The 25,024-nt window shown below is 40.6% G+C and overlaps 1 protein-coding gene across 7 annotated transcripts in view; it reads right to left on the reverse strand.

The window, feature by feature from the left end:
• The window catches only part of FOXP1 (forkhead box P1), a 596,530-nt gene that overhangs the window by 50,771 nt on the left and 520,735 nt on the right, over positions 1 to 25,024 (reverse strand). For all 7 annotated transcript variants that reach the window (XM_043587930.1, XM_043587931.1, XM_043587932.1 and 4 more), the window contains one exon: positions 8,055 to 8,159. In XM_043587930.1, coding sequence (XP_043443865.1) covers positions 8,055 to 8,159 — 105 coding nt within the window. The remainder of the gene's footprint in view (positions 1 to 8,054; positions 8,160 to 25,024) is intronic.

Raw genomic sequence — 25,024 nt, forward strand, 5'->3', positions numbered from 1 at the left:
AAGAAAAAGGAGAGTGCTTCCTTTCTGTGTGTGAGAGACGGGACTATTTCAACAGCTGATTCCACCCTCAAAGTATACAGCGCACATAAAATAAATACAGGTCACAAAAATTAACAAATCATCATAACTGCCTAATACATCCTGGGCTGGCTGCGGAAAAACAAGATCATTCTGGATTTATATCTGTAAGTATGGGATTTCCTGGACAGCTAATATCCACAAACAATCAAACACAGGAGGAACACGGGGAAAAAAGGCCGCATTATTTCAAATTTGAGCTGGGAGTCGTGATTTGTAAAGGGCTGAACAGGAACTAGAGTTGAAATTTGAAGCAAGGAAATTCTTCTACTAGGTACTGATGGACATTTCTCTGTTTCTCTTGGCTCTGTACAGGTTTTTAGGTCACTGGGTTTTGAAATGTGGATGCCAAATGAGAATCTCACCAGCACAGAAACTTTGAAAAGGACAACTAACTTAATCCCTCAATTTAAATAAAATAATAATAATAAAAAAAATCTAATGATACTTCACTCAAGAGTCAGAGCTTTTTATGAGACCTGTTGCCAATATTAGTGTCTTGGAATGATCTCATCTTTCATCCTGGCGAAATTCCAACACACAATTTCATTAACCCAGGTACTGCAGGTGATAAAACTCATTTTTCCCTAAAGAGACAGCTAAAAAGTACCAGTTATACATTTATGAAGTACCAGCAATCAAAATTATGGATTTTCTAAAAGGTTTTTAACTACTTTTATTGAAAGGAAAATCGCTGTCTCAGACTTTTGTGACACTGCTGCTAATAATAAATTTTACCATTTAGACATGGCCATAATATGGTAGACAGTGTCAATAAAAGTATGGAGCAAAGATGATCCCTGTCTTTTAAGTAATGCCTTCTAATTACACACCGGAAATGATCACGTGAAGTACGTAACTAATGGCTCTTAAAAGAGAAGAACGCACAACGATGTATCTGTAGCGACACAACGTCCTGTATACATGATACTCAGGTACACGCAGACTTCACTGCACTGAGGAGACATTTACGAAATGTTTTCTCTAGTGCTTTCGAAGTCTATGAGAAAAAAATAAATTTAATTTGCATTTTTGACGAAGGTCTGTTTGCTGGGGAAAAAAATGGGTTCAAAGGTTATTTGCTCTTTTTCGAGCAAGGTGGTGGCACTGAGCCTGTTACCTTTGGCAAAATTGTTTAAACTTTTCCATCTAATATTCTATAGATCACTAGAGGGCACTGTGGTATTTAGGCCACTCTGACCTTTCTGAGTACTTGGAAAGGTCTTGAACTCCTGAACAATGTCAGAAAGGTGAAAGGGCGGACTTTTCAGGGGGATAAAAATGTGCGCCGGTCCCACCCACTTTTTATTTTTCTAAAGCAATTCAAAAATGCAGGAGAAGTACAAAAGTCAAATTCATAAAAATGCTGAGCTCCTCTTAACGCTACTCAAAGACCTGTCACCTGGGATCTGAATGGGGACCAGCATCGTCCCTGTGTTCTTGAGATTTAAATGGTGAGGCTAGAGGCTTGGATCTGCACACACCCGACATACTAGAGGGCTGTTCCCTCCACATGTGCTCCAGCCTCCTGCACTAACTGGAGGCGATTTCACTGCAGAACATTCAGGCATGCAAACCGAGAGCCACAAATGGTTTGAAACAATTTATGATATCCGGCCTCCTTCGACATGTATTAGCATATACCTGGTTTCTTTAACATACACTTTGTTTTTCCAAAACCACAAACATCGTTGCTGGAACTTCATGTGGAAGTGCTTAAGGGGCGGAAAGTTAACACCTTTGTGATCCTTGCAGCCTCACGGTGGCTGTTCAACAAAAGCCTCTTTGTCAAGGCTTTCTCGAGATGTTTTCTTAACATGTTCCAAGTAGTTTTAGGCAGGGAACTAAAGTAAACAAGATGTTACCATGATAAAAACACTTGTGAAAACATTACAGGGCGCACTTAGTAGTTTCTTTCACATAAAACTCTTCACAGTTTTGAGAAGTAAAATTCACAGAAAAAAAAATTTTTTTTAAAGCCAATGACCGATGAAATGTCCTCTACTGTCTACAGTCCTCAACCTTTTGGAAGGGTCAGAGTTCTGTCCCGTGGGCATTTCCCTCATTTTTCTTCTCCTAGGCTTCTATTAGAGCACAGAGCAAATTCACCTGGGTTTTAATAAACAATATACATTTGACCAACACGCACAGGCATTGTTTTGATCACTGTGCACAGTGTTCTTCTTCAAGAGAAAAACACGAAAAATACAAACAAAACAAAAACAAAAATTCCTTTCAAATGGATATCAAGCAAGGACGCAAATTACACCCTTCTGAGATGTTACACAAATGACCACCAACAAGAAAAACTAGGGATAGATGGAAATATTTTCCCCAAGCACCTAGGACTACCTTGTATTTGTGAAACTGGGTCTGTGCCTGATTTTACATTTGAAGTCAGAAACGGGAAAATGTGGTCATGATTTAACCTTCAAATCCACTCTCCACCTTGTCAGAGAATGATAGGAGCCCCTTTTGAAAAAGAACAAGGGAAGAAGTATAAATCCGTGTTTTCACCGGGAAAGGTTATGTCTGCAGCCTGGTTTGAAGAAAAGCAACAAATGATCCAAGTGGGGACAGAATGGAAGAACGCGGGGAGCTTCACCTATCTGGAGAGGCTCGGGTTTGTTTTTGTTTTGCTGCTCCCAGAGGCTGGGAAGCAATGCAGGGCTGGAGGATTTCATTAGACTGAGTAGGAGCGCCTGCTGGTCTCAGCGCTAACAAATACAACAGTCACATGATAACTCGTGGTTGATGGGTTAAAAACAAAACAAAACAAAACACCAACACGAAAACTGCAACTTGTTTTGAGAAAAAACAGGGAAATAAATGCATACAATGGACTGGGTATCTGCTGATTCTGATAAAGCGTCCCTCTGCTGGCTGTGGGGGAAAGACAACAGGATGGTTATTTGTACAGTATTTATCTTTGAAATCAAGGGCCCTGTGGTATACCTCACCTTGGGAACAAACACTGCAGAATGATCACAGAAAAGTGTCAAATCTCTGGGTCTGATTTACCAACAGTTATGATATTTCTCTCTCAGGAGGGAAAAAAGAATATGCCTCATTTTTAGACCTATGAGTCTCCCCTCCCTTCCTTTAACCTCCCTCTCTGTGAACACTGGCATTTTATTGTCAGATGGGATTTTTATCCTGAATAACTGATCTTGGCCTCTCTAAAAGTTATCTCTTACTAGCCTCAGCAACAGAGGATCAGAAAACAGCTACCACGCAAAGTCACTTTCCCCTTTCACACTGAGCCCTAAAAACCAGGTGGAAAGAGCCCAAGCCCATCTAAGTGTAAAAACTGTGGATGGTGAACGAGGTAACAGGGCAAGGCATGCGTGGGTGTTTTCCCAAAATGTGAATAAATGCAAGGGCTCTGTGAATCCAAACTAAAATAACCCAAGACAGCAATGGCTAAGGAAATGTAAAAAGATTTCTCAGCTAAAAACGTTATGACACCAACAAGTTTACTCTAGGTCAGAGGTCAGCAATCTAAACACCCATCCCTTACACACGGTCCTATGGTTGCTTTTACGCTACAAAAGCAGGGGTGAGTAGTTGCGAGAGACTGTATAGACTGCAAAAATCTACCCTATTTACTGTCAGATCCTTTACAGAAAAAGTTGGCCGCCCCTCGCCCCTCCATCACACTGGATTGTGTGGGACTGTTGACAAGAAATTTATGGTGACAAATATTAAAGATTAGTCTCTTCTGACACGTTAATGTTCTGCACGGTTACAACATCTTCCCTAGGAATGCTCAGAAATGTTCGGATATTTAAAATTACCCCTCTTTTAAACATGTACTTGAGGGCATAGATAAGAAAAAAGGGACTGATATATTTTTAAAGAGTGCCTAGTATGGGTCAGGCGCTTTATGTGATGCGCCTTTTAATTCTAACAACCTCGAGAGGGGGTCACTAATATTGTTATCCCCAACTACACGTGTGGATACTGAGGCTCACACAGGCTGTGTGCCTAGCTCAAAGAACACACTGATACCAAATGGCTTCACTACCCCATCTGCCTTTTCTTCGAAGCTCTTTCTACACCTATGGTGTGAAGTTGAAAACATATAGTTAATAAATGGTGATGCTTCTAACCCTGTCGTCGCAGGACTGCTTGGATTTGGATCTTCACTCCACCTCCTGCTAGCTGTGTGACCTTGGGGAAAATCACTTGACTTCTCTGTGTTAGCTTCCTTAGCTGTAAGTTGAGAGTAATACCTTAATATTATCACTGTTAGGTGGGGTGAGGATTAAATGGGTCATACAGCTGACTCTTGAAAAACGTGGGGGTTAGGAACGCTGACCCCTCCTCACCCCTGAGGTAGCAAAAATCCATGGGTAACTTTTGACTTCCCCCCCCCAAACTGAACTGCTAATAGCCTACTGTTCATAGGAAGCCTTACCAACAACACATGACGTCAATCAACACATTACTGTGTGTTGTTATGTATTATATACTATATTGCAATAAAGTAAGCTACAATATAAAGTATTAAGAAAATCCTAAGGAAAGGAAATATTTCTAAAACTGTATTGTTTATTGAGAAAACAAATCTGCATGTAAGTTGATCTCCACAGTTCAAATCCATATTATTCAAGGGTCAGCCATATATATAAAGTACTTGGAGCTGACCCTGTGGCACAGTTCTGAGTTGTTTAATTATAGACTCTGACTAGGGGAGCATAAAATCAGGGGATCAAAAGATAAGTGGGGAAAAAAAATCTAGAACGCAACAATTAAGTCAAGGTCAGAGCAATGCTACATTTTGTTGACTAAAAGTGCCTTGGAGAATCCAAGTACTCCTAGTACCAACTTGCTTAAACCATAAGACTGTTATGTCCCTCTATAGAGTGAGAATGGAAAAGAAGAGTGAGCCCACAAAGAGGTGCTTCCAGAATCTACAAATATGGCACAATTTGAGAAGAAATGCTTAGAACATCACTTCTCATCAACAATGACTCCACGATGACATGATTCAAAGAGGCCATGTAGTTTCTGTTTGACCCACACGATATATGGTAGCTCTTTCAGTCCAGTTCAATGGAAAGCAAAGTTGGTTTCACGAGAGCCAATTTGATTACTCTTTAGACTGCACACAGATGTGGGAGAAGCGAATCTGCAAGAAGACTAACTTATTTTCCACTACATTAAGCAAGACACTGAAACCTGAAGACAACTCTGAATTTCCCAGAGCTAAAATCATGCTGTAGAGGAAACTCAGAATCCTGAATTTGTCATATATAGCCAATCAATGGGTAACTCAAGAAATCATTAAGACAGCAGTGAGTTCGAGGGTTTTTTTCTTTCATGTTCAGCATTTACTCTCCCATTTCTGGTTTAGATACTTGTTTTTCACACTTGGGAACCAAATCTCTCATCCCTAACCCCCATGTGGTTCACGTGGGGTGAAGGGTGAACGTCTCTATGTGCTCTGGAGGTGGCCATGCGATGGAAGGAAGGCTGGCTACAACACTGTGACTGGCTCAAAGCTGGAACACGTGACTCAATCTGGGTCAGTGGGTCAGGGGGAGCCTGCTCAGGACTACTGGTGGACGACAGAAAAAGAGGTGCACTGTGAGATGGATCAACTTGTGGCATATAGATTTGTCGTCTTTAGTTCTACTTGGAAAGAGCCTAAGAATGAAGGCAACACAGAAGAAAACCAAGCCAACAGACACAAAACCAATGCTCCAATAGGCTTGTATAAGCTTCTAGATCCAGCCATGCTTGAGGCAGCTATCCCACTGGACTTCCTAGTTATAAGAGCCAATTATCACTCCCCAACTCCCCCCTGCCGTCTTGGGGCGGGGAGGGGAGAAAGGGGTTAAACCAGGTCTGTAGCTTACAAGCGGAAGTCTTCTACCAAACAGAAGTCATTAAGTACTAAGAAATAAACAGGCAACCATGGCAGGTTCATAGCGGCTACCCAATCCACTGAGCAAACATGAACCAAGAACATGTCGCGTCATGTGCAAAACCACAATAATTGACAGATGGTTTCCTATAAAGATCCAGGCTCCAAATATCCTTAAAAGGGGATTTAAAAAAAAATTCATTAGTCTAGGCCCCAATTTTCATGATCATTAGATTCTTTTCTTTCGTACGAGGTTGGTTTAAAATTGTGCTATCTCATTGTGGAGGCACAAGAAAAAAATTACATATATATATATAGACACACACACACATATATATATATATATATATATATATATATATATATATAATTGTCAGCTTAGTGATAAATGGACTTCTGATTTGGGGTTGAGGGTGGAAATACTCTGATTATTAACAACATTTTTTAAATGGATCATACTGAAAAACTGCCTTTTTCCCTTTGTGGCTCTAAAACTGATACACCAAGAATAGTCATAGCAATTGTGTATTTTTAAAGACTTTATGAAAATACATCCTATTTACAGATGGTTATCGACCATTCTAGAGATAAGTGAAATTAGCACCAATGTATTTATCAAAGCTAGCACTGATGAAGAAGGTGAAATCAGAATTTGAAAGTGGTTTCTGCCAAAGTCTTTTTCTCTCATTATCTAAATACAATTAGGCAAAAACAAAACAAAGATTTATAATGAGTGATTTATAAGAGAACAAAGCCCAATAACACAACTAGCTTGAATCAGAATAATTGTAAAGGGCTTTTGCTTACTTTAAAGTATCACTGTTCTTGATTGTTCATATTTAGGAACAAATTTTAGGCATCTCTTCTGAAAATTTTTTTAAGTACTTAACTTTCTAATGACTACATAATGCTCATCAAGTAAATATTAAAGCTGGGAAGCTCTGAAATAGATTCACAGTCTTCATTAATTAAAACACCATATCAGTGAAACTCCTTTCAGGTAAACACTGGATGGATCTTTAATGGTACGTTCTTAAAATAGTTGTATGCAAATCCATAAGGCTAAATATAGAGACTACTTTAAGAATATAACAGACCACACAAAACTAGAAACCTGTACACAAATCAGTTGTTTTCTATTTCTGGGGGCTTGAATGAGAGGGAAAAGCCAAAAGCAAAGACCTCCCAACTCCCAATCTATAAGCCATCACGAAGTTGGACATAAAGGAGTGATAAGCGTGCATATGTTCAATTATTGCGTAATATATAAATATACTAAATACAATGTATTATTATATTCAGCCCATCTGGCAATGATTCGGTGATACTACCGATAAATTTATGGGTATCAATAACACAGGGCAGTTTAGTCTGAATACGGTCAAAGGACAAGGTACGGCACAGAGGAGAAATACTAAGCTGTAGTGCAGAAGCATTTCATTTCAACTCTGGGATGATTAACCTATCATTTCTTTACAGAGATACTTTAACAATGTTACAGACTTAAGTGGGATAATCCAAGTTTTTGTCATACTTTAATGGTAGAAATTAAAGTTACTCCATTCTCCCCATAAGGACAAGAATTGGAACTAAAGTCAACACCAGGATGGAAAGGTAAGAAGCAACTTGGCAGCATTTCCTAGGCACCCATTTCTTAAGTGTGTAAGTCATATGTATAAAAATGAAGGGGACCAGTCACTAAGCTGCAACCGGCCGTGAAGTGACAGCAGTCTTGTAAAGTTAAGAGTATGTCAGTGACTCAGTATGCAGACCAATGAATACAAGTGAAAACTAAATTCTGGCAAATTTAGTACTGGGAAAATTTTTATTTAATCACTGTCATCCTGAGGAAATGGGTAAACAATAGACTCTTACCAAGAGCATCAAAACTACCCTTGGGTGAACCTCTTTTGCCCTTTACCATCTACCCTCCGCAGATTCTGGGACTATTCCTAGGACGATGTGCTAGCCCTTAGGATCTAGAGTCCATTCTCAAAATGGGGGTGTGAAACCCTCCATCAAAAAGGTATTTTATAAGGAAAAGCATGAGCAGTGGGAGGTGATAGCTATGTAAGAGAAGAAAGCGATATAAAATCATTCTTACTTCAGAAATGATTGGAAATCTTCGCACACTGCTTCACAGCCTGGCCACTTGCATACACCATGTCCGTAGAGAGGATGGCTATGGGGGTGCTCCTCGTGGGACAAACTGAAAAAAAACACACACGCACACACACACACAAAAGGACAAGAGAATGAATTTGTTGCCAAGAACCATCAACAGGCTTAAAAGGCAAGAGGAACCCACATGTCTGAAAGTGGACATGGAGAAATCTAGGGTTTCTTTTCCCCAGGCATTTACAAATTAATTCTGCATTGTTATCCAAAAGCAAGAGTTAAATTCCAGACTGTGACTAGTCCAATGTTAGAAATGTACCACCACGTATGAAAAGTGTTTGACAGGCTTTTGTTAGAGGCAAAGCTCTCTACTCAAACTGTGAAGGATTCTTTAAAAAGCTAGAATTTATCATTTAATCTACATAATGAAAATGATCAAATCTGTACTTGATTTTGAGATTCTCTTGCTGTTTTCTACCCAGGATATTATACATTTTCCTCCTCCCTTCCACTAGAAAACTGCTTTCACATAATTGTATGATCTTTTCACAAATTAATTTTATCAAGCACCGAATAGAGCAATTAAATAATTTAGCATCAAATAACTTAGCAAGACAAATATATCCAAGTAGATGATTAGCTTAAAAACACTAGCGACAGCAGGAAGATTACATCCCTAAAATTATAGACACCACGACTGAGAAAAAACTTGGCATGAACACAAGGGGTTAATCCTTCAGTGGGGTTCCAATCAATATGTAATGATTTGACCACAAGGATCCAAGTCATGGGATGCTTTGATCCACACCATGTGGTGCTTGGGGAAGTGTATCTGTTGCACTCGCTGATGATCCATATTCTCAAATATTTTCTCTATTAGATTTCTGCATCCAGACTTCTTTCAGACAAATTATTTTTACAGTCATTTCCATAACCTTAGATTCCATCAAATAGAAATGTAAAACTAACATTCAGAGTTCTGTTTCATACTCAAGCACATTCTCTTCAAGGAAAGGGCTATTTTGCAACTTATTCCACTGTCTGTCTGTGATTCTGGACTTGAATCATGACTCCATACACATACACGCAAGCGCGCACACATGTGCAGCTTGTAGATTACCACAAGGATGCATATTCACATATTATCGATCGATTCACATTCACAGAGCAGACATACACAAACGCCACTTGTCCCTGACTTACAATGAATCCGCATTTGGCATATTACCAACAGTTAAACTAAGGAGCACTAAGAGTAAACACACATGTGCATAGAACTACACCTTATCAAAGATCAATAGGTCTATCTATGGCTTTTAAATAATTATGTTGGAAATTTAACATAATTTGAAAAGAGCGATCAGCTTTTTTTTTTTTTTTTTTGCCTTTAAATAGAAAACGAATCTGGAAACCAAAAAAAAAAAAAAAAAAGTTACACAAGTCTTACTGATAAAGGTGCCCCTCATGAGAGAAAAGAGTAACACAAGTGAACGAAGGTAGCTCTATAAGGAGAGGTACACAGCCCCGTGGCCAAAGGACATTCTCTAAGCAGTTAAGAGGGCAAAAGTCCACTGGACCAATGGAAAGAATTACTACCAATCCAAGATCATCTTCAGATTTTTTTTAATGTTTATTTATTTTTGAGAGAGAGAGAGAGCCAGAGTGCGAGCAAGAGAGGGCAGAGAGAGAAGGAGACACAGAATTGGAAGCAGGCTCCAGGCTCTGAGCTGTCAGCAGTGAACCGGATGCAGGGCTCAAACTCACAAACCATGAGATCATGACCTGAGCTGAAGTCGGACGCTCAACTAACTGAAGCCATCCAGGCGCCCCACATCTTCAGAATTTTTAAACAATAAATTAGAAATGATGACCTAAGATGATGTTAGTGTAACTATTTTGGTAATCATGTCATGATACGTGTAAGTCAAATCATTATGCTGTACAACTTATACAATGCTCTACATCAGTTATACCTCACTAACACTAGAAAAACAGACATGATACAAAAACAGAATTTCAAAAAATTACTGACAATATTTGAAACTAAAGAGTCCTTCTAAGGACTGAATTCTCAGCTATTCTGAGGGAGGGAAACCATTGAACATGAAAACTATTCCTATCAATAGCATAGAAAGAAAAAAAAACCTAACCATAGTTACGTTCTTTACCAACTTCATTAAGATTAATTAAAATATTTTCATGTTAAAAATTTTTATATCTATAAAAATATATAATACACATTTTTCAGAAATTAAGGCATGAAGATTTCTATCGCCCATTTATAAATATTTTCAAAAATGTTTACTGAGGGAGAGAGAGCATGCACGTGTGAGGCAGAGGGAAGGGCAGAGAGGGCAGAGACAGAGGATCCAAATCCAAAGCTGACTCTGCACGGTCAGCAGAGTCAGATGTGGGGCTTGAACCCACGAACCGCGTGACCACGACCTGAGCCGAAACTAAGAGTCAGAAGCTTAACCGACTTAGCCACTCAGGTGCCCCTCGTCCTTTTATATTTAACCTAATCTTGTTATTAAAGAATTTCTGTTATCGACTAGTCTTCAAAATCCTTATTTACTAAAGCAAAGAGCCCACCATAAACCATCTTAGCTCTAGTTACATACTGAAATTGGTCAAACCATCCCTCTATCTTGGACACTGAGACTCCCTTCATGTTTCGTACGCCTGTGAACAATGTTAAAAATAAAATTTACCAGGTCAAACATCCCAGTATATAACTGATTTTTACAAGATGCATTCAGAGAAATGGAATGAGTCAATTAATGAGTACTCAGTTTTAAAATTCACTATGAATATTCTATCAAGTTGCTCTCGAGAGATGCTGCATGCCGACTATGTTCTTAGCCATTATACATACTTTGTGTAATTCCTTAAGTTGGAAACCAAACGCCTCAACTGGTTAGGGTTTAAAATTAATACCACTAGTTAAAAACTGCCAACGGTTATTCTTCTGTGCTTTTTTGTTAAGCGGAGAGTGTCCTGAAACTAACAGTATGAAAGAAAATGGTAGGTGTTCGCTGGAGGAATTTATGATTACAAATAAAATATACATGATTTAACATGGGCTCTGCCATCCCTTCTCCCCCCACCCCATCTCTCTGCTTTTTGGTTAGGTTATTTGTGAAGGCCCGCGGCCTGAATAAAAACTACTCTGCTCCAAGAATTTATTTTTAGTTCAACTTGGTATCCTTATTTTTCAAAGTGAGAACAAAGGACTGTCCACTAAGACTTTATAGAAAGACAAGGCTCCCAGAAGTAAAGAAACCCAAAACCCTCACACACTTGTACATAGTTACATACTCAGAATACCTCTTGAAAACTTGCCTCTACATTAAAACAACATTTACTATGAAAATAAGATATGCTCTTATTTTCCTAAGTTCACACAGCGATAACGCTGAGACGGCTACTAAAGAAAGTCCATTCCCCTGCCACCCTATCCCCACTCCACACGGAATTAACCCACCCTAGATAATAACACTGTTAACATCTGGTACGTTATTGTGCTTTTTCTTCTAACACATCACTAGTTTATGAAAATGGAAACATACTATATACTGCCACCTGTTTTTCGTGTTTGATATATAATTCAATACTTCTATTTATTTTGTGCGTCTCACAGATACTTTTATTCATGCTGTGAAGGAAAAAATACTGTTTTAAAAAATTTTTACTTATTTTTTGGGAGTGGTTCGGGAAGGGCAGAGAGAGAGGGTGAGAAAATAGAAGCAGGCTCCAGGCTCCGAGCTATCAGCACAGAGCCCGACACGGCGCCTGAACTCACAAACCATGAGATCGTGGCCTGAGCCGAAGCAGGAAGCTTAACCAGCTGAGCCACTCAGGCGCCCCTGAAAAAAAAAAACACTTCTAAAAGTGTTCAGTGATGGATGTTCCACAACGCAGCTTACTGCAATTTACAGCCAGACTGGTGTTCCCAGCTAACATGTGTTCCAAGTAAAGCTGGTTAATGACGACCACGAGCAGGTGTAGGACTTGAAACTTTGAAATCTTTACTTCCTTTTTTGAAAAATTAATAAATTGATTAATTAAGAGAGAGAGAATATCTCAAGCAGGCTCCACACTCAGTGCAGAGCCTGAAGCAGGGCTTGATCTCATAACCATGAGAACACGACCTGAACTGAATTCAAGAGTCCGACACTTAACCGACTGAGCCATCCAGGCTCCCCTAAATCTTGACTTCGTTTATCAGCACTCCTGATTCCACAAAAGATGAAACCCAATCAACCCCATTCCTAACCAAATGTCCTGGTAAACTTAGGTACAGTAGGACTTCATGGGGATCCAAACATTTTTAATAAGGTTTTGAAGCATCCTGGTGCGCAGGACCACTGGTTTAGGCCACCATGACCTGCGTGGCCAGTGAGTATAATTGGATACTTTTAAATACATGGTTGTCTGAAATAAAATGCTAGGCTTTGAAAGGAAAAGAAACAGGCTGGCAGTAGTGCTCTGACAGAGCATCTCTGGAAAAACCCGTAAGAAAACACACTGTCAGAGGTGGTGAAGAAACAGAATTTTCACCATGTCACGTTTGAAGTTTTTATTTTATGCACTGTAGGAAGGCTGTGCTGTTCGACTGTTAATTTTTTTCATTTACATGTATGAATATATACCTCTATGTGCACACATGACAAAATCAAGTGCGACTCAGGACTCAACTTTGAGACTGCCATCTTCCTTGACAGTGGCACAGCAAAGCGCACAGCATGGGTGGCTGAGTCCGGCTCCGGGCCTTTCAAGCACACTATGTGGTATACCAGCTGTACTTGTGAATGGGAGCTCTTCTGTTTCACTGGAAATGTGGATCAAACATTTATATTCTGACTGCCTTTTGGGATGGGCCAAAAAGTGAAAGAAGAAAATGAGTAAAAAATGTTTTTTAACTTGAATTACTTATACATGTTTATAGGCTGAAACGTGGTGGAAGATGGCAATCCAAGGACCCGATGGTCAGGTAAAATCAGTGAGCCCAATCATCTCAATAAGCTGTCCTAGGTAAACTCAGCAACGTGCAAAGTATATACTTCCGGAAAGCTGCCAAAGCCAAGGATGAATAAAGACATATTTGGTTTTGAAGGGATTTAAAAATGTTGGTCCAAACTTAAACTTTCAAAAATATAGAGTCAACTTTTTAATAAATTATTTTTTACTACAAACTCCCAGGTTAAAAATCCCAGGGGCAGGGATTGCATCGGACTCATCTCCACACACTCACATAGGACATGGGATCAACAAATGTTACATGGATTCAGGAATAAGAGACAATAAATAATTATGCTAGGCTATTGGATTTTGCTGTGGATGTATCATTCACTTAGTGTTTGCCTTTTTTTTTTTATTCTTGAAGGTGAAGGCCAGAATGATGCCTATCCACTCGAGAAAACAGGGTTGTGACACCTTCTTTTATTTAATTTTACTTCTAATAATATGAAATACAAATAGTGTGCAGTCAAGAAAAGCCAGGTGATTTAAACTGCTCTTAATAATCCTTGGTATATAAAAATTAAATGTTTTTTTTTTTTTTAACACGAGAACAGTGACAGCATTTCAGATTAGAGAGAACCAACTTGCCACAAATACAATTACATATAAGTATGTAATAACAATTCCTGACCTTACATGGTATCACACACAGTATATGTTCTTCTGTATGGTGTAATGGTGTCATTTTCAAAGACATTTATTTAAGAATTTTTCCTATTTATACTTCTTATGTCAAAGTATACCCGCCAAAGTCCTAACTTCAATACAGACTTGAGCCTCTGAGAAGATTTTTTATTTTTTAAATGTTTATTTATTTTTGAGAGAGAGACAGAGCACGAGTGGGGGAGGGGCAGAGAGAGAGGGAGACACAGAATCTGAAGCGGGCTCCAGGCTCCGAGCTGTCAGCACAGAGCCCGACGTGGGGCTCCAACTCACAGAGTTGAGATCATGTGAGATCATGACCTGCGCTGAAGTCGGATGCTCAAGAGACTGAGCCACCCAGGTGCCCCCTTCCAAGTTCACTTCTTAATGACAACTTGAAACTGCAATCATTAAATTCATCTACTGCAACTAAGAACAATTTCTCATTTCAGTGCATTCTCTTGAGTGTCTGTATTAGTCCTGTAAGTTAGTTTTCTGTATGCACACCTCACTGTACTCAGTGTCAGCCAACTTAGAGGCAGTTCCCCTTTCGGCTGACAGTGCACCCAGCTTTTCCTGTGCCCTGACCCAGGTTCTCCTGTTTCTCTTCTGAGTCTACCCCAATTTGTGTTTTCGCTCTTTTCCAAGTGTGCTCTGTTTTCTTCCTCTCCAAATTCCTGATTCGACTGTAAACAAAAGTCTGCATCTGTGTGCACTAGTTTTATAGTTTCCCTTTGTCACGCTCCCCCCAAGTTAACCCCGAATTATAAAATGTATTTTATTTCACTGGCATGTTATTTTATTAATCGAGTTGTGAAAGACTGCTGGTCATTCTCTAATCACTCAAAATTGTGAAATATGGGGGCGCCTGGGTAGCTCAGTTGGTGAAACATCTGACTTGGGCTCAGGTCATGATCTCATGTTCCTGAGTTCAAGCCCTGCATCGGGCTCTCTGCTTTCAGCACTGAGCCTGCTTCAGATCCTCTGTCCCCCCCCACCCCTCTCTGCCCATCCCCTGCTCCCACACTCTTTTTTCCTGTAAAAAAAATTTTTAAATACAAAAATTGTGAAATATGTTTTTCTTTTTTAAGTGTTACTGAGAGATTCATATACCATACGATTCACTCTTTTAAAGTATATAATTCAATGGTTTTGAATATGTTCAGAGTTGTGTAACCACATCGCATATAATTTTAGAACATTTCTATCACACCAAAAAGGAATCCTATACCCATTAGCAATCACTCCCCATTTCTTCTCAACCTTGAGTTCCTTCCCACCACTAATCTTCTGTTTCTAGACATATGCTTATTCTGGACATTTCATATAAACAGCATCATACAAGATGTGCTTTTTGTGTCTGCCTTCTTCCACTTAGCACAGTGCTTTGGAGGTCCATCATCCCTGTAGTGTATATAAGGACTTCATTTCTTTTTTTCAGCTGAATAGTAGTATTCCACTGTGTGTGTGTGTGCTTGTGTATCCATTTTTTGTGTATGCATAACATTTTTTGTGTATGTCCATCAATTTATTCATTGATGGACATTCGGGCTGTTTCCACATTCTAGTTATTGTGAACAGTGGTGATATGAGAGTGCAGGTATATGAATGAATACATGTTTTCAATTCTTTTGGGTGTATATATCTAAGAACAGAACTGTCGGGTCATGGGGTAACTCTGGTGAACACGTGGAGGAACCACCAGACCAGTGTTAAAATCAGCCGCACTACCTTATATTCTAACCAGGTTTATTTGAGGGTTCCAGTTTCTCCACATACTTGCCAAGACCTGTTGTCTTTAACCTTGCCACCTCATTGCATGTAAAGTGGTATTTTTTTGTGTTTCTGATTTGTATTTACTTACCATTTAATACTGTTGAGCATCTTTTCATGTGCTGTGCTTTTCATGTGCTGTGTATCTTCCTGAGAGAAATGTCTATTCAAATTATTTGTCCAGTTTTTAAAAACTGGGTCATTTGTCTTTTTACTCTTGAATGACGTTTTAAATATACATACATATATATTTATTTTTTTGGATCTCAGTTTCTTATCACAAAAATGATTTACAAATAGTTACTCCCATTTTGTGGACCACCTTGCCAGGTTCTTGATGGTGTGCTCTCAAGCACAAGTCTCTGATTCTGATGAAGTCCCATTTGTCTGTTTTTTCTGTAGTTCCATGTGATTTTGGTGTCACATCGAATAACCCACTGACTAATCTAAGGTAACGAAGATTTATTCCTATGTTTTCTTCTGAGAGTTCTGGCTGTCACATTTACGTCTATCACTCATCTTAATTTTTGTATATGGTGTGAGGAAGAGGTCCCAACTTCATATTTTTGGCATGCTGTCCCAGGACCATTTGATGGAAAGGTCATTCTAGTTCTCTCTTCAACGAATTGTCTTGGCACTTTGTCAAAAACCAACTGAACATAAATTCACTTTTGGTACATTTTGCACACAGGCACTGGGCAAAAATGACACACCTTGTGGATGAATGAGGAGGAGGTGCTTAGTGATTACTGACTGAAGGGACAAAGGTCGTCTATGCCTTCTAGTAAGGACTAACGGATCCTTACCGCTGCTGTGGAGCAGGAAGCTTTCCCCTTCTAAACTATTCCTCATCCTCTACAAAGACCCCCCCCCAAAAAAAAAAACTGCAAGCGATCCCCTTGCTGCCACCTTCGACCGCTTAGGAGCGGTTCTGCCTCCCTCTCTTCGCCACTGGTCACCTCCCTCTTTCCCCCACCATTTGGCCTCTCATTCAGCCAGCCAAAATTAGTGGCATACTGACCTTGAGACAGGCACCGAGGTTACTACGGACGAAGACCAGTTCTCTGAGAAAATGAACTATTGTCTCCCTACGGCTCAAGTCTCTCCGGGTCTTTTTTTCCAATTCTTTGCTCTTGTCCCCATGCACGTGCTTGCTTCTGTCCACCCCATTACCACTTCAGTCACAGAATCTCTCTCTCTCAGATCTGTCACAGCCCATGATCTTGGCTGGGTGGCAAGGGGCTGCTCACTCTCTGCCAAAACATTTAACGACTCCAGATACCTCAGGTTTCCAGAAAGATGTTCTCCTGATACAGTTTCAGGACTACCTAGTACTTAAAAGCGCCTCACATTAAACTGTGATCATAACCACGGCAAGTGTCCATGAAAGCCACTTTTTTTTTTTTAAGTAGGCGCCACGCACAGCATGGAGCCCAGTGGGGGGCTTGAACTCACGACCCTGAGATCAAGACCTGAGCTGAGATCAAGAGTCAGACGCTTAACCGACTGAGCCACCCAGGCGCCCCTGAAAGCCCCTATTTTACAGGTTCTTCTTTTATTTGTTTAATTCTTTAATGACAACTTACACAGAAATGGTACCACTTTCTCTCTTTCTCTCGCTTCACTTTTTAGTTCTTATCACATTTCCCTGCCTTCTACTCTGCTACCGCATCCTAGTTTCAATGACATTTTAAGTATCAGACCAGGGATTTCTCAGGTTTAGAGATGGGATTACGAATTTGATTTCTGGTGATGAAGTGGTATCAGAAAACATGCCTTCAGATTTATTTGTACCAAATGTTCATGAACTAACTGATACATTTATGATATATACAACATGTCGGTTTCCATGACACCAAACTAGGTGAGTTGGCTTTGGAACGCCATCACAGTGGACCTCGTAATATGGAGGGATGCGGATGAACAGCAGCAGAAGAGAAGATTACTTAAATCTCTCCCACGATTTTCCATGCTAGAGTTGATCCTTCTGACGTCTTTCCTACTATTGTGTATATCCTGCAAACCAGGTGGAAGTCAAAGTCCCTTACGGAAAATAAAATGACAGGTCGAGTTTCTTCATGGGTCCCGCTGCAGTAAGAGGAGGAGAAGGTCTCACACCTGACTACAAACGCGCAAATGATGTGTGGGAACAGGGGAAATGAGGATGCGAGTACAGCGTCCTTTTTCCTGGCGGCTTTGTAAAAATGACCTTTCTCCTTTCACTTTCACTGAAAACACTTCAAGAAGCAGGCGGGCTTCTCAAGGCCCATCGAAACCTGGGAGACAGCTCAGACGTTTTTCTAGCGTACTACCTTCATTTTGCTTTTCCCTCATTTCAGAAATACGCCATCCTACGTGTTTCTCTATTGGTTTTCCACAAGTACGTGGGCCAGCATTTCTATAACCTTACACAGAGAGAAGGGCGTTGGAGGAAAGCCCACGACACAGCCCAGGCTAGAGGGAGTGAAGATGGAGTGTCCACCACCTGGAACACACACACGCTTCTCTCTCTCTCACTCGCTCATGCGGTGAATCCTTGACTCTCCTTCCCCACAACGCTCATCATCTCAATTTTCTGCTGCTTTTCAAATCATGTTTAATTAGAGGATTTCACATTCCCTTGTGATATGATATTCATGAGTAAAACTTGCAATTGGAGTGACTGTGAATTAGTCTATTAAGTGCCAGATTTGTGCTTTTAAACAATGATTGAGATTATTGTTATTATCTGCTCTCAATATTGTGCCTCGAGATGTGAGGGCTACCTCAACTAACTTTGTATCTCAAGTACAAGCTTTTAACTCCTTAGGTCCAGGAGTTTCCCCTCCCCCCTTGCATTACAGATTATCCTGTAAGAAATACAGGGTTCCCTTCCCTGCAATGGCCCTCAGGGCAGGGCCCACAAAAGCGGTGCGTGGGGTGAGTTCGAATGATATACAAATATCCTCACTTTCATAGTTATGAAGTCAGGTTCATGTGTACTAGGAAAAAAAAAAACTCGACCAATACATCAGATTCATGACTTGTCAGTGTCACATTTTTTTTTTTTTAAGTTGCGCTCCAATAGGGAGCCCAACGCAGGACTTGAACTCATCAACCTGAACTCGAGACCTGAGCCACCATAAGAGTCAGATGCCCAACTAACTGAGCCACCCAGGCACCCTCAGTGTTTAATTTTCATGAAATCTGTTTAGGTTAGTCAGTTTTAAGAAAAATATTAAGTAATAATTAGTTAAAAGGTATACGGAGATATGACAATAACTGGCCACGGCAGGACTCTAAGTCAATGCTGACTGGGCTTAAAAGATGGATGTTTGTACGGAAGCGTAAGGAAACGCAGCCCTCCTCTTCCATTGCTTTCCTTATAGTCATGCTTCTCAAAGTTTATTATGGATAGAAATCACTGGGATATCTTTTTAACATGCAGATTCTACTTTAGTACTTCTGGGTTGGGGCCCGAGACCGTGTATGTCTGCGAAGCTCGTGTGTGATATCAATGGTGTGGGGCCACAGACCACAACTTGTATACCAAGTCCCTTGAGAGCTCCCTGTTCAGCATCTGACCTAAAAAGGACTGTTACTAAAGGAGCCTTTCTGGCTTCTTAAAGGAGTGGTCATGGGGTGCCCTATTCACTGTGGGTTGACAAACAAGTTAGAGATGGATAAAAATGGAAAGGGGTGACCCTGGGCACTCCTCACCAAGCAAGAGTTGCAGACTCAAAAAAAAAAAAAAAAAAAAGGCTGCCCGGCCCTGTTACCTAAGAAATACAGGCAAGGCTTTTTAAAATTTAGTATCACAAAGCAGGTAAGACTGAAGGAAGTTAGCATGGGGAAAGGAGTATTTCCTGTCTAATAAACACCAATTTCACATTAACCCAAATTCGGTGAGTGCTTTCATCTGAGAATGATGTCTCCAGATACTACACTGATCTATCAGGAATACCCTGCCATAAACTGATGAATCGGTGAATGTGACAACTCAAAACATCACAGCCCCCTGACTCTCCGTCTGGTTGCTATCCCTGAACCCGGAAGTACAAGATGTATGGGTGAATAAACAGGATGGGGAATTAGATTTTTAGGAAGATAAATGATAGTTTTGGGCTTTTCTAGGAAACCAGGGTAAACATACCATGAAAGCAGGGTTTCAATTCACTTGGCAAAGTACCATACTCAGTCAAAGTCCCTCTCTTCAGCAAAAAGAGGAAAGCCTAGGGGTGCCTGAGTGGCTCAGTCAGTTAAGTTTCTGACTTTGGTTCAGGTCATGATCTCATGGTTTGTGGGTTCAAGCCCTGCATGAGGTTCTGTGCTGACAGCTCAGAGCCTGGAGCCTGCTTCAGATTCTGTGTCTCCCTCTCTCTCTGCCCCTCCCCTCAATCTCTTTCAAAAATAAACATTAAAAAAAGTCTTTAAAAAAGAGGAAATCCTACAAAAATATTCCAATATATGACATGCATGCACTCGACAGTGGCCCATAAAATATCACATGAAACCAGAATGTGTATTTTTTAAAAAAACTGGCACATTTATTCTAATTTATATTAGTTAAAAACATATCTAGTATCTCCAGCCTCTGATTTCATAGGTATCATTTCTTAGGATGAGGCTTATTGGACTTAAATTTAAAAAAATGACTTCACAGGAGGCTGGATGGTTCAGTCAGTTAAGCGTCTGACTCTTGATTTCAGCTCAGGTCACGATATCTCGGTTCGTGAGATCAAGCCCCGCATCAGGCTCCGTGCTGTCAGCTTGGAGCCTGCTTAGGATTCTCTCTCTCTCTCTGTGTCCCTTCCCCAACGCCTGTGCACACTCTCTCTCAAAAAAAAAATTATAATTTAAAAAATGACTTGATTTGAAGAGAATAATAGAAATGATACATAGATATGGCTAACCTCATGATAATGGGACACATACTCAGATGACTGAAGTTTGGGAAACCAAAAGTTTAAGACCTATTCTGCAAGGAGATTCAGTCTCTAGCTGGATTATCTTCCCGAGTTAACAATGAGTGGCAAGTCTCTGAAGATACACTTTTAATTAGAATTTTCAAGGGAGAAGAAAGAGCCTCGGGGTCATCCTGAACTTACCGGACAAAACCCCCCAAGGGCCACCACAACGGAGTGCACTACATCCAATGCTCCTAGGACTTAAAGCTGTAAAACATGGGATCTAGGGGCATCTCATGGGCAGGCTGGAGATGGGACTAGTAACTGGCTTTACTTACTTACTTTGACAGATGTATTTTTTAGATTTTTATTTTTGGGCATTTGGTACCATATTCCTTTTGGTACTATGCTACTTTACTGACTTAGGTTACTCACTTTAAAAGTCAATGGTCAGATTTACCCAACCTGGGGCGGGATGCCATGATCATGAGATGGACACTTCTCTTCCTCCCCACCCACATCACCGATCTGCCCCGTCTCTCCCTTCAGTGACACTGGGCAGAACACGCCATCTTGATTCTCAGACGCCTGGAATATGCGCCCCAGCAGGACAATGGAGCAGAGAATGAGAGCCTGAGTGTCACAAACAGCGAGCAGGAGATGACAAGAGCAGAGTGCGTACGTGTGCGTGGTGATGAATGGAGGAATAAAGAAAGGGGAGAAAAAAAGAAAGGGAAGGCAGGAGTCTACCTCTTGTTTTTTACACCACTAAGGGCCATCCTCAGTTTACGAGAGTTTACCACTGGCAGTCTTAACACTGGGATCTCGCTAAGAAAACAGAATGCCTTCCAAAGAGTGGCTGTGAGCAACTGTGTCAATACAGACATAGGGACCACTAATCCAAAAATTATTAACACCATTAGGCAGGCATTCTCATTATGTCAATGCAAGTGTGTTTGCACTGGTGACTCACAAGGTCTATGTGGAACGTGTCCATATGTTAGAGGTACCAACAGTTACCCAAGAAAACCAAAGAACATAAATAAAAGTCCAACGCTAATTCTTCTTAGTCCTTCCTCGGGAACAGTCTATGGAAGCCAGCACAATTATACTCAAGACCCAGAAGAATCATGTAAGTAAAGTGTGAGGGCCGATGAGTAAGCAGCAGACAAGGGCACAAGCAACGTACAGATACAAATTGGCTGAAAACCATTAGGCACTTGCATTTAGGTTTCCTTAGATCTATCCCCTACTTTACGTAATTACCATTATTTCTCTGTAGGACAAGGCGCTTCATTAACGTTCGCCGGATTAAACTCTTCCCTACCTTTATTTTGGCAGGTTTTAAGCAAACGCTGATTTTGTGATAAACATCACGTTGGGTTCCTAGATCAGAGTCTCAAACTGGGATTCATAAGAAGACCTCGTGGGGAGCAGTAAGATAATATTATAGTTTCTGTATGCATGTGTTAAAGCAACAGTAGGACTTTTCTAAGAATATACATGTGTGTATATGGGTGCCTATTTTTCACCCTTAGCCTCTATTTTTTTATATTACAGGTACTATACTACACATGTGTGTAACAAATTAAAAACACAGTGTGGACATATGCTCAACACTTTTATTAATGACGGAGTGAATAATCAAATACATTTGGAGGTCACTCCCAGTTCTCTTCCTCTCTGAAAGAGCTGTACCCAATTTTCCATTTGGGGAGAAAGAGAATTGAACAGACGGATCTAACATAAAATGCTGTAATATTTGATGTGGGCCTTACAGTATCGGTAGGAGCTCAACTGCTACGAGAGAGAGAGAGAGAGCAGGCAGATGGCTGAGGCACAAAAATCATCTTTGGACATAAAAAAAAAAAAAACCCAGAAAAACAAAACAAGAACGCTTACAAATGACTTAAAAGGCCAGCATGAGGAAATCTTAAGAGAATTTTTGTTCTGTAAAATAGTTTACACTGGGTCGCGGTGTTAAGAACTTGTCTCTTTCTCTCCGTCACTTCTGTCACTTTGAATAGCAGCAGGGGAAGAACGCCACGGCCCGTGGATGTGTGAGAGCAGCGGTTCTCAAAGTATGGCCCCTGGGAACTTGTCGGAGATGCACATTCTTAGGCCCTCCCCCAAATAACTGAATCAGAAGCACTGGGACTGAGGTTTGGCAGCCTGTAGGTCAGCCAGTCCTCCAAATGATTCTACTGCAAGTTCACTCAGGGTTGAGGAGCACTCTTAACAGAAACCCAGATTTTCTTCCCTGTTTGCATCCTCTGTAAGGATCCACAAGACTAACCAGGTTCTCGTACAATCTGTGGCCAAAGGGTAGCAAATATATAACTACACCTAACGGGTTCTTAATCTTTAACATTCTATTCGTTCACCTTCTTCTGTGGATTTCATCTAGTCTCTCTGCAATGAAATTTCGCACCTCTTATACCAGGCTGGCTATGCTGGACGATCAGGAGGTTAGCGATCAACAAGAGAGACAGGGAACCTTCCTTCCTGGAGCTCACTGTATTCAAAAATCTCACCTGCTACCTATGTGGGGGTGGGGGTAGAAATACATCCATTGTGATATTCCTCTAGTGCTCATTTAAAACAAATCCTACTTGGGGCGCCTGGGTGGCTCAGTCGGTTAAGCGTCCGACTTCAGCTCAGGTCACGATCTCGCGGTCCGTGAGTTGGAGCCCCGCGTCGGGCTCTGGGCTGATGGCTCAGAGCCTGGAGCCTGCTTCCGATTCTGTGTCTCCCTCTCTGCCCCTCCCCCGCTCATGCTCTGTCTCTGTGTCTCAAAAATAAATAACCGTTAAAAAAAAAAAAACACAAATCCTACAGTGTCACATTTTGTATATGTTCGTATCACTGCATTTTTTACAATGTGTTGCAAATAACTCTCTCCCTTTATGTCTCTGTGATCAGGCTGTGAGCTGCTTCAGGGGAAGAACTAGGCGGTGGCCCTTTATTTAATTTCCTGAACCTATATGGTTAATATATAATAAATGCTCAATAGATGCGGTTCGAACGAACAGACCACTCTGACAATAATGAACAGTACTCAGTATTTACTGAGCACCTACTATGTGTCACAGCCTGCTACATGCCCATTTCACAGATGGCAAACCGAGGCACACTGAGGTTAAGTCACTTCAGTGGGCAGCCTGTAGTGGAATGCAGGCAGTCCAGATTCAGAGTCCACACCTATAACTACTAAACAACACAGCCACCCCCACACTAAATGAGGTATGGGCCATGGTCCAGCCAAACATGTTCTTTCTGTCCCTGCCTCAAAGCCTCTGCTTCTGCTGTGTCCTAAGCCCTGAGGACTGTTCCGTCACTTCTCTCCATCTGTTCAAGGGTCACTTCCTCACAGAAGTTTGTGAGACCCAGTCCTCTCTCTTCCTTGCTTTATTATTTTTTTCAGAATTTATTTCTTTTTATTACGTAATTATTTGTTTGTTCTACTTCTGCTGTACTGTCAGCTCCATGAGGACAGACTTTGTCAAGCCCACAGCTGCATGCCCTACAGCCTAGGACACTTGGCAGGTGCTGAGGGTTTGGTAAGTTCTGCTGAATGAATGGATGCACGTCAGTACTGTCCAGCGACTTCTGACCCACTCAGGAACCCAGTTTTGTTGAACTCTGGACAACTTCCCATTTTTCCTTGTTAAGTTTCTTTTTCTTTTTGCCTGTACAATCCCTCTAATTTATTCAAACACCACTGGATTATTCCAGCTCTTGGTGTCAAATTTTTTTTTCTAAATAAAGCAAACTGCCATTTATTTCTCACACTGATCTTTAACACGAGACTTCTTGTTCTTGTCATAAATATGACTCATGTGGAAAAAGGGAAGTTGAAGATAGGGGCTCATACGTACAAGAATGTTTCCATCAATATTTTAGATATAAAAGGTAGAGACATAGCCAGAGATGCCTGTCCAAATCTAAGGTCTATAGTAATACTTTCGGTGGAGTTTTAGCCTTTCTGATATATAACCCAAAATTCCACCAGATGACTCAATGGTCCCTCTTGAAAGCAAATACCGTATCATTTACACAAACACTTCAGGTTTTTCTTTCCTTCTGTCATAATACACCTTCAAACTCAACATTCACAGCCAAGATGTGAAATACACACATAGGAAAAATCCTTCAAAAATGGGCTTCAAAGTATAAAAAAAGAAGGAAGGAAGGAAAGAAGGAAGGGAGAGAGAGAGGAAGGGGAAAGGGAGAGGGAGAGGGAGGGAAGGAGGAAGGTAGGGGAAGGAGGAAGGGAGGGAGGGAGAGAAAAAGAAAGAAAGGAAGGAAGGAATGAAAGAAAGGTAAGGAAAGGTTAAGGAAAGGAAAGGAAGGAACAAAGAAATAAAGAAGGCAGGAGGGAGAGGGAGAGAGAGAGAGGGGGGCAGAAAGAAAAAAAAGGAAGGAAAGAAAGAAGGAAAGAAAGGTAAGGAAAGGAATCAGAAAGAAAGAAAGAAAGAAAGAAAGAAAGAAAGAAAGAAAGAAAGAAAGAAAGATCAACCAACCAACCTGGCATTAGTCCAATTTCCTTGACTATAAAAGGAATGAAATTTGAAGGTCATAAAAGTATGTCTGTTTGTTTAGGGAAGTCTTACAGGTAGTATAAATATCATCA

The sequence above is a fragment of the Prionailurus bengalensis genome, chromosome A2, assembly GCF_016509475.1.
Source record: "Prionailurus bengalensis isolate Pbe53 chromosome A2, Fcat_Pben_1.1_paternal_pri, whole genome shotgun sequence".
In the NCBI taxonomy this organism is placed as follows: domain Eukaryota; kingdom Metazoa; phylum Chordata; class Mammalia; order Carnivora; family Felidae; genus Prionailurus; species Prionailurus bengalensis.